This window comes from Drosophila navojoa, chromosome X (genome assembly GCF_054131105.1).
Source record: "Drosophila navojoa isolate 15081-1374.11 chromosome X, UAZ_NAV_1.0, whole genome shotgun sequence".
Lineage (NCBI taxonomy): Eukaryota > Metazoa > Arthropoda > Insecta > Diptera > Drosophilidae > Drosophila > Drosophila navojoa.
The window spans coordinates 689,891-705,526 of NC_142895.1; the positions used below are offsets into that span (position 1 = coordinate 689,891).

At 46.3% G+C, this 15,636-nt stretch overlaps 2 protein-coding genes across 4 annotated transcripts in view; one reads left to right on the top strand and one right to left on the bottom strand.

The window, feature by feature from the left end:
• Myo10A (unconventional myosin 10A) overlaps nt 1-12,012 on the top strand; it is a 34,270-nt gene extending 22,258 nt beyond the window's left edge. For 2 of the 3 annotated variants that reach the window (XM_089265186.1, XM_030388266.2), the window contains 4 exons: nt 7,880-8,409; nt 9,458-9,695; nt 9,755-10,900; nt 11,345-12,012. In XM_089265186.1, the coding sequence (XP_089121312.1) occupies nt 7,880-8,409; nt 9,458-9,695; nt 9,755-10,900; nt 11,345-11,512 (2,082 nt within the window). In that variant the 3' untranslated portion in view covers nt 11,513-12,012. Of the gene's footprint in view, nt 1-2,340; nt 3,638-7,879; nt 8,410-9,457; nt 9,696-9,754; nt 10,901-11,344 lie in introns of those variants that run through there. The other variant, XM_018109959.3, reaches the window with a different exon arrangement.
• Nucleotides 12,013-12,307: 295 nt separating this feature from the next.
• Nucleotides 12,308-15,548, bottom strand: C901 (notch receptor 4 protein C901). The gene is made up of 8 exons (XM_030388267.2): nt 15,396-15,548; nt 14,493-14,743; nt 14,293-14,431; nt 14,076-14,234; nt 13,826-14,017; nt 13,688-13,748; nt 13,148-13,278; nt 12,308-13,083 (listed from the first exon to the last, which is right to left on the bottom strand). Exons 2-8 carry the CDS (start codon nt 14,667-14,669, stop codon nt 12,344-12,346), a joined length of 1,599 nt encoding a protein of 532 aa, XP_030244127.1. The 5' UTR covers nt 14,670-14,743; nt 15,396-15,548; the 3' UTR covers nt 12,308-12,343.
• Between the last annotated feature and the right edge of the window lie 88 nt (nt 15,549-15,636).

Consider the following 15,636-nt stretch of genomic DNA (forward strand, 5'->3'; position numbering starts at 1 on the left):
TTTGACCAGTTTCTGCCCAGTTTTCAGTTGCGTTCGTTAACGGCATCACGCGGCGCGCTTCTTGAAGCAAAAAACGAAAGAAAGAAAACAAGAAAAATACGTTCGTCGATATTCGAATTCTTCAGATTCATAAAGATTTATTTGCTGTTATCTTTTTTTTTTTCTGTTGGCCAAGTTTTTGTTTTGAGTGTCTTATATCGTGTCTTAGCCGTTCTGTGCCTGACCCCATAAAGAAAACGGTTCGATGCCTGAGCCTAAAAGATTTGACACCGACACCCGAATGACAATTCAGAGATATATATGCATATACAAGATCTGATATAAATATATAGTGAACTCTTATATATACATATATAGAGCTAAGTTTTGTTGTCAGTGCCTATAAATGGAGTATTATTTATATTCAATGTGAATCTGCCGAGGCGATTGCAATTTTGAATCTATATTTGTATATAAATATGTTTTCATATACTTTTTTTTTTGTTGATAACTATAAACTATGGAGGATCAGCCAGCTGTAGTTGGATCACATCTGACTAAGCTCTTTAGATCGATCTATAGATTATATAATTATATAAAGCAACGATCAACAATGTTTACAAAGCGAATCCTTATTGACCTTTGGCAGGTGTTAGCTCAAAGAAATTCCCTTGTCTGAGAATTACGTCCAACAGGATTCACAAGCGGATCATTCTTAAACTTGTGTGTGAAGCTATATTGAGGGAAATTCATGTAATATTTTAATAGAGTTCAGAGAGAAAAGATGGATTTTCGTTTCTGGAGGCGCAGGATAGATGAAGATCGCTTTGTCAGAGATCAGCTCCCTGTGGGATATTATAAGCATGTGGATATACATATATCCATATACATATATGATATGCATTTATATATAGATAGCTCTATCAATAGTTTTTGTCAATTTTTGCCCCGTGACTCGTTTCGTCCGGTTGCCTTCAAGCAAGTTAGCCCCACTTGGGTCTGTCTCTCCATTGGCCGGCAGAGCTGCAAAATTTGCTGCTCTTTGTCGCAGGGAAGTCTATTGTCCGTCTTATTGTCACGTCTTCCGTATGGGCAGACTACATTTGACTGAGTTTAGCATCTGCACAAAGTCAACAAAATCAACTAAAACTTATCCAATATGCATAATACCCAAGCAAGCAATATGCATATCAATAACTGAACGAAATATCACACTATAAACAAAGTTTGTTTGAATTGCAATTCAAAGGAATTGGCAAACGCTTGAGCATGGCTGAGCATACCAGCCTAAGCATATATGATCAGATGTTATCTAACCTATCAATCTCTATAGATTGTTATATTTTGATTGCGCAGCTGCTTTTGACACAAACTGCGACAGAGCTCAGATTATTATAAATTCTGCATTCGAATCGATAATCGCATTTTCGCATTACCTCATTCGCCTTCAAATATCACTCCGAAGTTATTGAGGAAATTATTAATCAAGGCTGAAATTGAGTTGTCTAGAGAAGGCTGGCTACTTTATATCATTGAAGCTACTGAGAAAAGATGGTGTAAGGCAGTATTAAGGTTTCTCAGTTTGAAATTCACTTGTTATATCAACTTCAACTTGACTAGATACTAGAACTGAATTCCTTTAGTCTTTTAGAACTTAGAAGCTTAGAAAGTGAAAAGGATTAGGTATTTGTTAGTCGAGCATACCCACCTCAAGTATGCATCTTTAGTTACAGTTGGGACTATGCACACTAAAAATCAATTTGAAAATACCTTTCGAGTTTAGTTTCTCATATCTGTGCATCTTTCTCTCTCTCTCTCTCTCTCTTTCTCTGTCTCTCTCCCCTTCAGCAAGGTTCAGGGTATATTCTAGTAATTCTTCAATTTAGTCCTCTCTGAATATGCAAACTACGAATGTATTTGAATTTTATTCCTTTTGCTTGCCTTCTTCCCTTTCTCTCTAATTTTTTCTCCCACCTCAGTGATCTATAACATTCATATAACAGTTAGATAATCTGCATATGCATATATATCTCTTTATGTTCGCATCAGTGCGAACGAACTTGTTTGCCTGCTCAAGTTCAATGAACGGCTTGGAGCATCCTGTTGCGATTGCTGCAAGCGTTTTCGTTGTTGATTTTTCTGCTTTTGTGGCTCGAGCAAATTTTTGATGGCTTCTCGACAGGTGTCAGGTGGCAGCAAAAACGATAGATAGCCTGACAAAAGGCAAATTAAAAATCAAATTAAATTCAGGTCTGGCACGAAAATTGAAAAACTGCAAACAGAAAAAAGTGGCTAAGAAAAAATAGTGGCTAAAAGTGACTAAAAATCACGTATACGCAGCGTATTTACGCGAAAACAACACTGAGTGTTTCTCTCCCTCTCTCGCTCGCTCTCGTTGTGCGTGTGTAAACAATATAGCGAAACATTCATGATGATCGTGCAGTAGTTTGGCCAGTTAGTAGCTGTGCTCTATGGCTTAACAACTTTCACTGGCACGCGCCGCCGCCTCGGAATTTCGGACAAACGTAAAGCCAAACGAAAAGCGACAACAACAACAACAACAACAACAACAGCTCCACATTCATGCAACATGTCGCACAGCGTTCGAAGCAGCAAATCCTGTGATACGAGGACCCACGAATCCATCAGCAGCAGCCGCAACGGCAGCACCCACGGCAGCGGCAGCGGGGGCATTGTGGGCGGCAGTGTGCCGCACAAGTTCAGCAGCATTGTGAACAAAGTGGAGTCGCTGATACACAAAATGCACCACGACAAGGCCAACAATTTCAAGCTGCTGCAACAGCAGCAACAGCAGCAGCAGCAGCAGCAGCAGCAGGAGGTTGTGGTGCAGCAGGAGGTCGGCGAGGCGGAGAAATGCGCTTCACTGGACTCGCTCAACAATCTAACGGATCAGGATAGCTGCGAGGAGGAGCAGCCGGAGCTGCTCTACACGGACTCGGATGATGCCGAAATCGCACACATCACGGGCACCACAGCGGCTCAGGTGCACCACCAGCATCAGCAGCTGCAGCTGCATCGTCGCAGCGATCTCGATCAGCTGACCAACGAGAGCATTCGCGAGCTGAACGAGCAGTGCTGCCTGGAGATGGCCAACTCGAATGCGGCGGCGTTGGCTGCGGGGGGTGGTGTTGGTGGTGCTGCTGCGGGTGGCTTGGACTATGATAATGCGTGGAGCGTTGAGGAGGACATCGTGTACAAGTGCTGCAGTGGGGCAGCCTCATCGATCGACGCCAATGGCAGCTTGTGCGAGGAGTGCTGCTACGAGGAGCAGCTCAACTACAAGCTACGGCTTAACCAAAGAGACAACAATAACAACAACAACAACAATGGAGAGGCAGAGCAGGAGCAGCAGCAGCAGGAGCAGCAGCAGCAGCAGGAGATGGATGAGCAGCAACAGCAGCAGCAGCAGCAGGAGCAGGATCCAAATGATTCCACTGCAACGACATTAGCCAGCGCCATCAGCTTGCCCATTCCCATTCCCATTTCCATGCCCATGGTGGGCAATAAGACGCGACGCGTCAGCAACGCCAGCAGCGGCTCGGTCAGTCGCATGGAGACGATATTGGAGGAGCCAACGGAATCAAAGATATCGGTCAAGGAAATTCTGGCACGCTTCGAGACCATGAACTCCAATGAGGTAGGCAGAGGTCTTCGAACGACAAGGGGGTATGCTCTCTAGAGAGTCCATTGAGACTCGATGTAGCAGAGGCTGAAGATTGGTTCAAACGTAAAAGTCTTATACCATTACGAGCTGTAAGGAATAAGGACCTTAGGGTCTTTGTTGTAGAGGCAGCTGTGCTTCAGAGCCCAAAATATATGAAGGAGATCTTCTAAACTATTATAAATGCTAATATTATGGGATACTACATGATTAAGGCATTGACTAAATGAAGCTCTATATATGCCAGCCATGCCCTACGCCCCATATATATCTTTGTATATTCCGTTAATACTCCAAAAACATTCTCTACTAGTCACTTCTTCATATTGTCTCGAGCCTCAAGTCGCGTCTTAGACAGTTGTTTGGGAGTTGAAAATATTGCTTAAAGTCTCAGCTGATTTCATGAGGTCTAGGAGTTTGATTAAAGTTTCATAAGACTATTTGAAATGACAGCACTTGAGAATGTTAGAGAATTGTATACTCTCGATAGATCTATCGATAAATAGCGAGATGTATAGATAAATTGATAGATTGACAACTTGGTAGCTACGTAATATCACTTTTTACGATGACTGCAATTGCAATGCATAGTAAAGCTAATGTATATCTATTTTGTCCATCATGTGTCTGCCAAAGCTGTGGAACAGTTAAGGCTGATTAATGATCAATTGACAAAATCAAGTCGCATCTGCGATAACAGAAACTCTTCCAAAATTCACAGAGTCGTTTCATAAACGCAAATGAAATTGTGATTGTCGAGGAAAGCTCGAAAAGAAGAGAAATGAGAGCTCTTTACAGTTTACAGTTTGGCGGCGAGTGAGTGTCGGGGCTAACGGTTAAGTTAATCAACGCATAATCGCATTATTAGCAAACAGAGGGCCGGCGACCCAACTGAACCAAATGCTTACATCATCCGGCTCGCTGCAGTTACAGCCACAGCCACAGCCACAGCATCATCGTATTCATCTTCTCTTTTGAGAGCTGCGCGATCAAAGGTGTCGATTATACAACAGACGACTCATTCGGGGCTCACTTGGCATTGGTTCGGCTGATGGTGCTCTCTCTATGCCTGCTATCGATATATGGCTATAGACTTTACTTTCGTATTTGGGTCCAGTTGAACTTTGGGCATGATGGATGATGGCATCGAAAGTGACCTGGCAGGTGGATGAATTTGATTGCTGCTTCTCACATATCGATATATATCGATGCTCCAAGCATTTGTGGCGTCTCATAGCCAGCCACGAGCTACTGTGTTCTGCTTAGCGTCTTGCGGGATCATCTGGCGGCATCTGAAGCGCATCGGATGCTACGCTTCGAATCGAGGGGTTGTTTAAGTGCCGAAAGTAAAATAAAAGCTGAAGCGCGGCAGCTAGAATTTGAGCACTCGTTAAACTACATACGAAGCAGAAGTCGAAATAAACCGTTGACCCACAAAGATGCACAGAGATACAAGAGATACATTTACCAGACGCCAGAGATACTTTTACGTGCCACTCGAAACGTGAACGAGAAGCAGCAGCAGTGGCAGCTGTTGCTGTTGTTGCTTCTGCTTATTATTTAACTGTAATTTGATTTCAATAATTTAATTACATTTCGTGCGTTGTCGTCGTCTCTCTCTCTCTCTCTCTTCTTCTTTCTTTCTCTGATTATTGTCGGCCGGGTCGCGTCGCTTCTTTTGTTCTACGTATGGTAAATGGGGTTTAATTGCATCTTAAAGATACTTTAGCCACGACTCCAGCTGTGCCTCTTCTTCAGTGTGTGCCTCATAGACATCGTCTGCTTCTTCTTCTTCCTCTACTACTTTTGCCGCAGCTGTTGCGCATTAATTTCAAATTGTTTTTTTATTTTTTTAATTAACTCGAGCAAAATACAAATAAAAATTACGTTTGAAACAGTAAATGCCAAAAAGAAAGTTTGCTTAGCCTCGCCTATCTCCTCCTCTCTCCTCCTCTCTCCTCTCTTTGCCTCTCCTCACTCATCTGACACTTTTCGTCTATTGTTTTTTGCTCGTCTCCTCATAACTTCTTCTCGTATGCTCCTTTGCTCTCCTTCTACTCCTTTGCCCTTCTCTTTCTAGTCCTCTTCTTCCATTCTCATTCTCTTCTCCCACTTCTATTGTTTTCTTACTTTTCTCCTGTTCCTTCTGTTCCCCCTCTCTTGTAAATTCATATTTCAACTTAAAGTTTTTAAGCAGTTTTTCCTCATATTGTTCAAGTTTCTCTCTCTCTCTCTCTCTCTCGTTGGCCTTTATGTGTTTTCTCGTACTCGCTTGACTTCTAGTGAATTGAATTCGCATTTGGCAGCAACTGGAGCAGAGCCACGCCCATCCGAGCGACCCCTTCGCAGCGCAATAGTCATATGACCCAATTGCGTGCCCGGTTCTAAATATGGGAGCAGCACGAATATATATATATATATGTATATCTGTGTGTGTATATATGTATATATATATATAATCCATATCCAGCCTACATTTGCTCGTCTTGTCGCGATCTATTTGTTGGTTTTACTGCTTTTGTTGTTGTTCTTCTTCTTCTTCTTCTTCTTATTGACTGCTCTCGTTCGCCAGCTTCTGCTTTAGTATTTGGCACAGCGATAAAAACCCACGGGAAATCGTAAAAAGAATTCGTAGTTGCACTCAATGTCTAACTGTCTGTCTCTGTCTCTGTCTCTGTCTCTCTACCAATGCAGCCTCCAATAACTCGTCTTTTACTACAGTTTCTGTCACCTCATCTATCTAGCTAACTGTCTACATTTGTCTGTGCCATCTTCTTTAAGTTATGTTCTCTACTCTCTGCACTTGCTCACTCTTCCATCTCAACTCGCATTCTTGCACTTCCTCTCCTCTTCCCGATCTACTCTTCTGCTTCTATATTGTCCCACTCTAGTTCCTAGAGACAGCAGCTCCTTGTTGACTTTAGCCCATCTCTTCCTTCTTTCCCTCTTCATCTGCTCTTTGAGCTCATTTTCATATGGATACTTCGAGTGCTGCTGCTGCTGGACGCTTCATGAGCATCATCTAGGCATGCCCTCCTCGGTCCCTTGGCAATCCTGTGCTACTCTTCGGCTGCTCTTTCTGCCTGCTCATTCATGTACTCATGATGCTTGATGCTTGGGCATGAGCTGGGATTAGTTTGCTCTCCTCTGCTGCTGCTCTTCACAGTTGTGTGCATGCACCTGTGCTCCATGGTCACTTGTTGCTTATCAGTGTTGAAAATTCGCAATTGAAATTGAAATTGTATAATTAATTACTGTTTGGCTGAGCCAAACTTCATGATTGATCGGTGAAAGATTTCCGCTTTCATAAACAACAAACAACACACAACAAACAGCAAACAACGAGCAACAACAACAACTTTTACTCACTTCCAATTTGGTTTATTTGTGGTTGTTGTTGTTGTTGTTGCTGTTGCTTATGCGCTTTTGAGCGTGCGCAATGCATTTTCTTTTGCCTCTGGGTGTCTTCAAATGCAACAGTTGGCCCAGACGGGGGCGTGGCAGAGGCGGCTGTGGGGGAATCTTTGGCTATTGAGTGTGTGGGTGTTATGTGGAATGGAAAGGAAAGCAAATGCATTTGGCAATAAAAGTGAAAAAGCGCACTTTCGTTGCCAAAATACAAAACGCAGCTAACTGACTATAACTAGCCGCCTATAAAGTACAGTGAAAGCTCCACTGACGAACAATCTAGCAATGGATATTTGATTGCATATCGAGGATAAGTGAATAAATTCTAAACTTATTTTGATGGTCCATCATCAACGGTTCGTTCTCTATGGCCCTACAGTGAAAACTCTATTGATGCACAGCTGCTACAATATAGAATCAATGCGTCGCAAGTTCTTCGCGCTGTCGTTTTTCTCTTATCCTAGCCCAGTTCACAGCTAATATGCCCCAAACTATTTCGCTCATTTGATTTGTGTGCTCGCTATTACGAGCTTTCACTGTGTACTAACAACTATATGATATTATATATTTTTACTGCATACACATCATTCAAACCGGCTTGGTGATGGCGCTGGCGCTTGGCGCTTGGCGCTTGGCGCTTGGCTGGGCGACCGGTTAGCTGGTCAAGTGTTTTGTTGGCCAAAAAGGCGCCCAGCAACTTTCACAAGCCGTTGACTTGGCTTTAGACAGCGGCGCAGACAATTAACAAATTGCATTCATTGTTGCACTTCTCGTCTTTATCTGTGGTTTGTTCTTCTTCTTCTTCCACAGTCACAATCGAAGGCGTCGACGCTGTCGTCGGGCGCACGCGCCGCTGCGCAAACGCTGAACGTGCCGTTAGAGCGTCTGGAGGCCCGACAGGCTGGCCGCAACGAGCACGCCCACTCCAATGGCCAGGACGAGCAGCAGCAACAGCAGGCGGAGCTGCATCATCATCAGCAGCAGCAACAGCACCAGCAGCAGCAGCAGCTGGACGATGCTGCCGAGGAGCACCAGCAGCAGCAGCAACACCAGCAGCAGCAGCTGGCCGATCAGCAGCGGTTCATGAAGCAGCAAAGCTATCTGCATTCGGCACGCAAGTCGAATGCCGGCCAGCAGCCCAGCTCCCTGACCAATGGCCACCAGCAACAACAACAGCAGCAGCAACACCAGCAACACCAGCAACAACAACAGCAACAGGCATCGCATCATGACTTAGATGGCAACTATATGCTGCAGGAGGAGCTCAATGGCAGCGGCACGCCCCCATCCGTTACCAAGTACTCACTGCTGCAGTTCGCCATGCAGCACTTCCGCAACGAGTAAGAGCAGCCATTTTTGATTATCATATTATTTATCAGTAGCAAAACATGTTTTTTGTTTTTATTTAAAAACAACTCGTATTCGCCATAGAAAGTAATAATAACATAATAACAGAGCGCATAGTTAACGGATTAATTATCGTGCTCTCTTCTGATCCTTATTGAGTCAAGGCAAAGCACATGCACTGTCTCTGTTGTGCGTGCAGCGCTGCGTATTTGGCTATTTCAGCACGCGCTCATTACCGTTACAATACAATCTTCCATGCTTGAAATTGCATTTCAAAGTCAAATTCAAATGCAAAGACGCAAATCCATTTACGATTGAAAACAATAACAACAAAGCAACAAAAAGCAATCGCAAAGCAACAACAACTGCGTGCCTAGATAACGGTGTCGCTTGCGTCCTCTCTTTTGATCCTCTTATTCCGAGGCAAGGCACATAACATGCAAGGAAACGAGACAGATAGTGCAGCTGTGTTATTGCTTGCCAGCAGCTAGAAAAATTGCTTAAGGCATGTCGAAGCACAGATACCCTTTCTGTCGACTGTCGATATGTGTATACATGTATGTAAGGTGTGCCGGAAATTAATTTGAAATTGTAGTAGTGTCATGAGCTGTTGATTCAATGCCTAATTAAGTTTTCTTTACACATGACTTGCATACTATTCAGACAATGTTCTGTTGTAGTCAAATTGACTGGATAAGCTAAAGCTGACTCCGTTTGAGAAAGGGTAGTCTAATGGCTGCTTGTGTATTGAGACTGCAAGCCATAACAGACGCGTAAGGAGTCCCAGCAAATGGCTGTTGCGTCTGCAGAGATGGCAAACATGAAGTAATTGGATTAATGGCAACAACAACTGCCATGAAGAAGACATAGAAGTGCCGTTAGAATAGATTAAGCTGCAGCAGCATAGGCAAATGGCTGCTATGCTTGCCAAGATGGCGGGGCATGAAGTATTTATAGCTTATAGCCGAAACTCCATTTTGAATGATGTCAACCAATTACTTATGTCGCCTGCTCTCTCTTTCTCTCCCCCTCTCTCCACAGTCAATTACGCGATGCCGATCGCCATCATGAACGCCACCAATCGTCGTCGGCTGCGAACCGCTCCTATGCGGAGCTGGTCAAGTGGCAAGGCCACGCCATACGCCTGCCCCTGCTGCGCCTGCCCAACGACCTGGCGCCACTGGCGCTGGAGTGCTTCGACTGCATATTGCGCTACTGCGGCGACATACCGCTCGATCCAGAGCTCACCGAGGTGAAGTGTGTCTACACCGTGCTGATGGTAGGCCAGCTGAGCTGAGACCAAGCGTTGCAGTTTGATTAATCCCCTTCTGCTTTCAGCACTGTCACAAGTACTTGGCGCTGCGGGACGAGGTCTACTGCCAGCTGATGAAGCAGACGACGGCGAATCGCTCGCCCTGCCCGGACAGCTCGCAGCGTGCGTGGCGCCTGCTGAGCATCTTGGCCGCCTACTTTGGCTGCTCGGACGCACTGCGTCCGTACCTGATGGAGCACTTGACATCCGCTGCCTCCGACCGGCGTCGCTCGTGCCATGGCACTGCCGCCGTCTGCCTGACCAATCTGCGCAAAACGGCTCGCTGTGGCGGCCGCAAGAACGTGCCCAGCGTGGAGGAGGTGACAGCCGTCTCGGCCGGCCGCTCGGCGCGCAGACAGATCTACCGCCTGCCCGGAGGCGCCGAGCGTGTGGTGAACACCCGCTGCTCCACTGTGGTGGCCGATGTCATTGCCGAGCTGTGCGCCCTGCTGGGCGTTGAGTCGGAGGCCGAGCAGCAGGAGTTCTCCCTGTACTGCATCGTGCAAGGCGACGCCTTCACCATGCCCCTGGCCGCCGACGAGTACATCTTGGACGTGACCACCGAGCTGCTAAAGTCCGGTCAGCCCTTCTATTTGATATTCTGCCGCAGCGTCTGGCACTTCGCCCTGAAGCGCGAGCCGGCGCCAATGCCGCTCTATGTGGAGGTGCTCTTCAACCAGGTGGCGCCCGACTATCTCGAGGGCCTGCTGCTCGAGCTGCCCGGCAACGGGGTGCCGATGCCGGAGATGGTGCGCGACATGGCGCGCATCGCTGCGCTGCTCCACCGCGCCGCCGACCTGAGCCATGTGCCAGCCATGAAGGAGATCAAGTTTCTGTTGCCCAAGCCAGCGTTGGGCATACGTGAGATTCGTCCGGCCCAGTGGGTCGGACTGGTGCAGTCCGCTTGGCCGCAGGTGGCCAATCTCAGCCCGGGCCAGGTGAAGGCCCAGTTTCTAAACGTGCTCGCCACCTGGCCCCTGTTCGGCAGCAGTTTCTTTGCGGTGAAACGCATCTGGGCCGAGGAGGCGGGCCCCCATGTCGAGGACAATCACAGTCCCATGTGGCGAGATCTGATATTGGCCTTGAATAGACGCGGAGTGCTATTCTTGGATCCAAACACACACGAGACCCTGCAGCACTGGAGCTTCATGGAGGTCATATCGACGCGCAAGGTAAACATATAATGGATTATCTTATGATCATTATCGAAGCTAACTTTTGAGTTGCCTTATCGATATGCTTATCGATCAATGCATCAATAGAACTAGCTATCGATATATTTAGCTGTTTAGTTTTCTCTCTCAATAGATAGATCGATTTACAGATCTATCTGTGCGTCTGTCTTTTGATTGATCTACATATCTCTCCAGCAATATTTCCATCTATCGATGTATTACTCAATCTATCGACCTACCCATATGTCCACATACGTATTTATATGTTACATATATATATCAGAACTGATTCTGTTTATTCAGCGGATGTATTCTCTATCCGTATATCCATGGAACATTCCCTACTTCTATCTATAGATCTATCTATCTTTGCATTTATCTATAAATATCATTCACTCAACTCTCTATCTCTCTCTCTCTCCCTCTCTCCGTCCACTCCAGGTTCGCTCAGAGGATGGCGCCCTCTTTCTGGACATGAAGGTTGGCAATTTGATGCAGCAGCGCGTTATACGAGTGCAAACGGAGCAGGCGCACGAGATCTCTCGGCTGGTGCGTCAGTATATAACCATGGCACAGATCAGTCAGCGCGACAAGCGGGAGCTCAACTAGAACGCAACGAACATTACGAATATACATATGCAGACATACATCAATATATATATCTATATATATCTTGATTATTATTAAAATAAAGTCCACAATTTTTTTTTTTTTAATCATTGTTAAGTATGGCCTACGCCTATACCTATACCCAAATCTTTACCTACCCGTACGTCTATTTCTATGCATATATATATATAATATGTGGGAGCAGGATCTATCCTAGCCATATTCCATTATCCCTTACCCCGCACATCTGAACGATTTGTGTCCTAATCTTAAGCAACAATGTGCAATCGCAATTCAAGTATTTGCCCCCCTTTTCCTGCTGTTTCCCCCCTCTACTTTTCGTATATCCAGCACAATTTTTTCAATTGCTATAATTAAGAATCTAAAATATACATATATAACATTAAATATATATAAATCGATTTTTTTTTTGACAATTTGTTAAGCGAAATTCATTGTTTAGATTAATAAATGAAATTTTATGCAAACCATATATCATATATATCCAAAGATCTTTTCTTTATAACAAATTTACACTGGCGCTATGTATATATATACCCTGCATAAATGGGGTAGAAGGGTATATTGATGATATTGATATAGATATACCCATCTGTCTATATCCATCTGTCCAGGTGACCTATAGTCGAATATATATCATCTATTTGGATCGAGCTAATCGAAGCGTCTGCAGTTTAACTAATTCCTGAAGCTGACTCTGGCATTTAATTGTAAAATAAATAATTTATTAACTAAATACATACAAAATACGTCACATATAGAGATATATATATACGTATATACATATATGACAAAAAAAAAACAATTTTCTCAAATAATATTTGGTATAAGTTGATCGTTGTCATCGTCCTCATCATAGTCGCCATCATCCTCATCCTCGTCCTCATCATCCTCGTCCTCCTCATCATCATCGTCGTCCTCTTCGTCGTCCTCCTGCGCTGCCGCCGCCAGCTGCTGCTGCTTGTGTGCGCTGAACTGTGACCCACTTGTTGCATTGTTGCCAGCTTCCTTTACTGTCATAGTTGCTGTCGTCGTTGTTGTTGCCGTCGCCTCTGTTGCTGCTGCTGCTGCTGCTGGTGGTGCTGTTGGTGCGGGACGCCTCGTTGTTGTCGCCTCATCAGCAGCGGCATGGCCATAGCTTAACGCTTCATTAGACGCATTGTGGTTGGCAACACGTGTGCCCAGCCCCATTGTCGTTGTCGTTGCTCTGGCTGTCGTTGCTGCGGTCTCGTTTAATCCCATGTCCGGCAACATTGTTGTGCTGCTTGTTGTCGTGGGTTTGCCTGCTGTTGTTGCCGTGGGCTGCTCCAGCTTGCTGCCATCATCAGGCGCAGCTGTGGCCAGCTCCAGCTCCACTTCGAGCTCGGTGGACGGCGGCGTAATGCGCGGCGGGGCCACCGAGGTCAACAGGAACTCATCCAATATCTCGCAGTTCTTGCCCAGATAGCCCTGCCGGCACTGGCACCGATAGCTGCCGTCCTCGCGGCTCAGCGATATGCACTTGCCGTCGTTTTCGCAAGTGTTCGGATTATCCAGGCAGTAGGTCAACTCTGCAGCAGAAGAAAGTCTGTTACTAATATGCAGTACTTATGGAATGGTATGAATGGTATTTACTCTCGTCGCAGAGCATGCCGCCCCAGCCGGGACGACAGTTGCATTCCCAGGGTGCATCACAGTCGCCGTTCACGCAGCCAGGATACGGAAAACACTTGTCGCACTGCGCCCCAGTCCAGCCCACCTTGCAGCTGGCACAAAGAAATTGAAGTCACTTTGTTATAGAAATAGCACTAGAAATAAGTATGGCGGCAAAGAGGCCATCTTTGCCAGCGCACTCAACATGCAAATTGCCCCAGCCAATTGCATTGCTCGAACCTCTTCTTCTTTCCGATTGCGGCAGCCATGAGCAAAAATCAGTTGCGCTATCTGTCTCTTTCTTTTGCATGTGCGCTGCCATGGCTCGATGAGGATCAAAAGGGAGAATGAAATCACAGCCGTTATCTGCTCGCCGCCATTCGAAGTTTGTTAAATTGGGAATGGATTCATTTCACTAATGGCGTCGACTGGATAACGGCTCTATTTATGAGCCCCATACTTATCTGAATCTATGCACAATTCACTCCGAATCGATTCCGAATCGAGGTGAATTCAACTTACCGACACTCTCCAGGCTTGCGGCAGTAGCCGTGCTGCTTGTTGCAGTCCGATGCGCACAACGCTGGAGGATGGTAAGAGAGAGAGAGAGAGAGAGACGTTGAGAATCTAGAGAGCAGTCGCTGCGTGTCTCCCGCTCACCTGTCTGGCATAACAGGCCCGTGTAGCCGGGCTCGCAGTTGCACTCGAGCGGCTTGTTGCAGGTGCCGTGCTGGCAGCCGGGCATCGTGGCACACTCGCTGCAGGTGCGGCCCCCCCAGCCGATGCGGCAGCGGCACTCGCCGGGCGCCTCGCAGTAGCCGCGCGTGCTGTGGCAGCCGCTGCGGCAGCTGGCTGCAAGCGAGAGGACGTATTAGAGTAATGGGTCTATCGATCTGGCAGTCGGACTCACGCTCTGTGCAGAAGAGCCCATCCCAGCCGGGCTTGCAGACGCACTCGAAGGGCTTCTTGCAGGTGCCGTGCTGGCAGCCGGGCAGCGGGATGCACTTGTCGCAGTGCTCGCCGGTGTAGCCGATGCGGCAGCGGCACTCGCCCGGTCGCTGGCAGTAGCCTGTGGAGCGAGCAGAAGTTGAGATCGAGTTGACTCCCTCCGGCGGACTCTCACTTACCGTTCATCGGATCGCAGCCGCGGCGACACATCGGCACCTGGCAGAGATCGCCCTGCCAGCCGGGCAGGCACTTGACGTCCCCCTTCTCGTCGCAGCTGTAGTGCGAGTTCATCTGGTACTTGGGCGACTTCTCGCAGGCCTGTGCCAATGGAGCAGCTGCTTTAGCTAACTGACGGACTGGGCGCCTGGGCTCTACTTACGCGTTGCTTCCACAGCGGAATATTCGAGTTGACGCTCGTCTGCCTCGCATCAAAGTTGCGCCTCAGCGCCTCCCCGCCGCCCATGCTGTTCGCCACCAGCAGCAGCAGCAGCGCCAGCGGCGATCCCTCCGACTCGGTCATTTGCGTGTGGCTGTGATCAGTCCTAATCGCGGTCATTCGGAGTAACGTAGCGCTGAACTCTTCTCATATGCGATATTTTCCTTACACCGAATATACGTTGAATCGTTATTCTATTTATTGGAATGGACAGCAATTGAATGAGGTTAAATCTAAGGTGAATTCCCTGCGAAATAGCAAGTTTACTTTGACTCCGAAACTTGACTATATTCCCTCTTAAGCTCGAATTGCTTGTTTCATTGGCATTCACTCAAATCTGAATTTCCCCAACGTTTGAGCTCATTGAATTATTCCCGAAACTTCTTTCCAATTAGCTTGTGCTCATTCCGAAAAATAATAATTCCGAATTCACTTTCAGCTCCTAACTTAAACTTACTTCGCATGAACTTTTCAAATAATTTCCAGTTACTTCTTGATTTGTTGAAGAATATCTATGAATAATATATATAGCTAGACCATATAGCTCCAAGCTACTCTTCGATCTGATTTGAACTCTACCTTTGGTGGCTTTAAGAACAAGCCAAGTTCGTTTCGTTTAGATGAACGAAAAAGAAATCCCGCTCGAGTTGCACAGAGTCAACTGCTATAAACAGTTGCCGCACCAAAGACAATTAACATGTTCCAAAACAACTTTCTTCGTGGCCAACAACCACAGCAACAACAACAACAACAACAATAAGAACAGTTAGGTCTAAAGACAGAGCTAGACAGACAGACAGACTGACAGACTGATGGCTTGACTTGATGAATCATTGCCATACGCACCACACAATATCTATATGTATATGTATTTATTTAGAGCTAACGGTAATGAGCTCCTTAAGCGAATCTTAATCCAAAGTGCCTTCCACGTCCGTCTTGGCTTGCGTCTGCTTAGCTACTAATCAATTTCAGCATTGACTTTGACTAGTCCGAGCTTGAAAGCTTCTCTCTCAATTTCCCTCTCTCTCTCTCTCTCTTCTTTGGGAGAAATTCGAAAAACCGGCAACTGGCAACGGCTCACTCA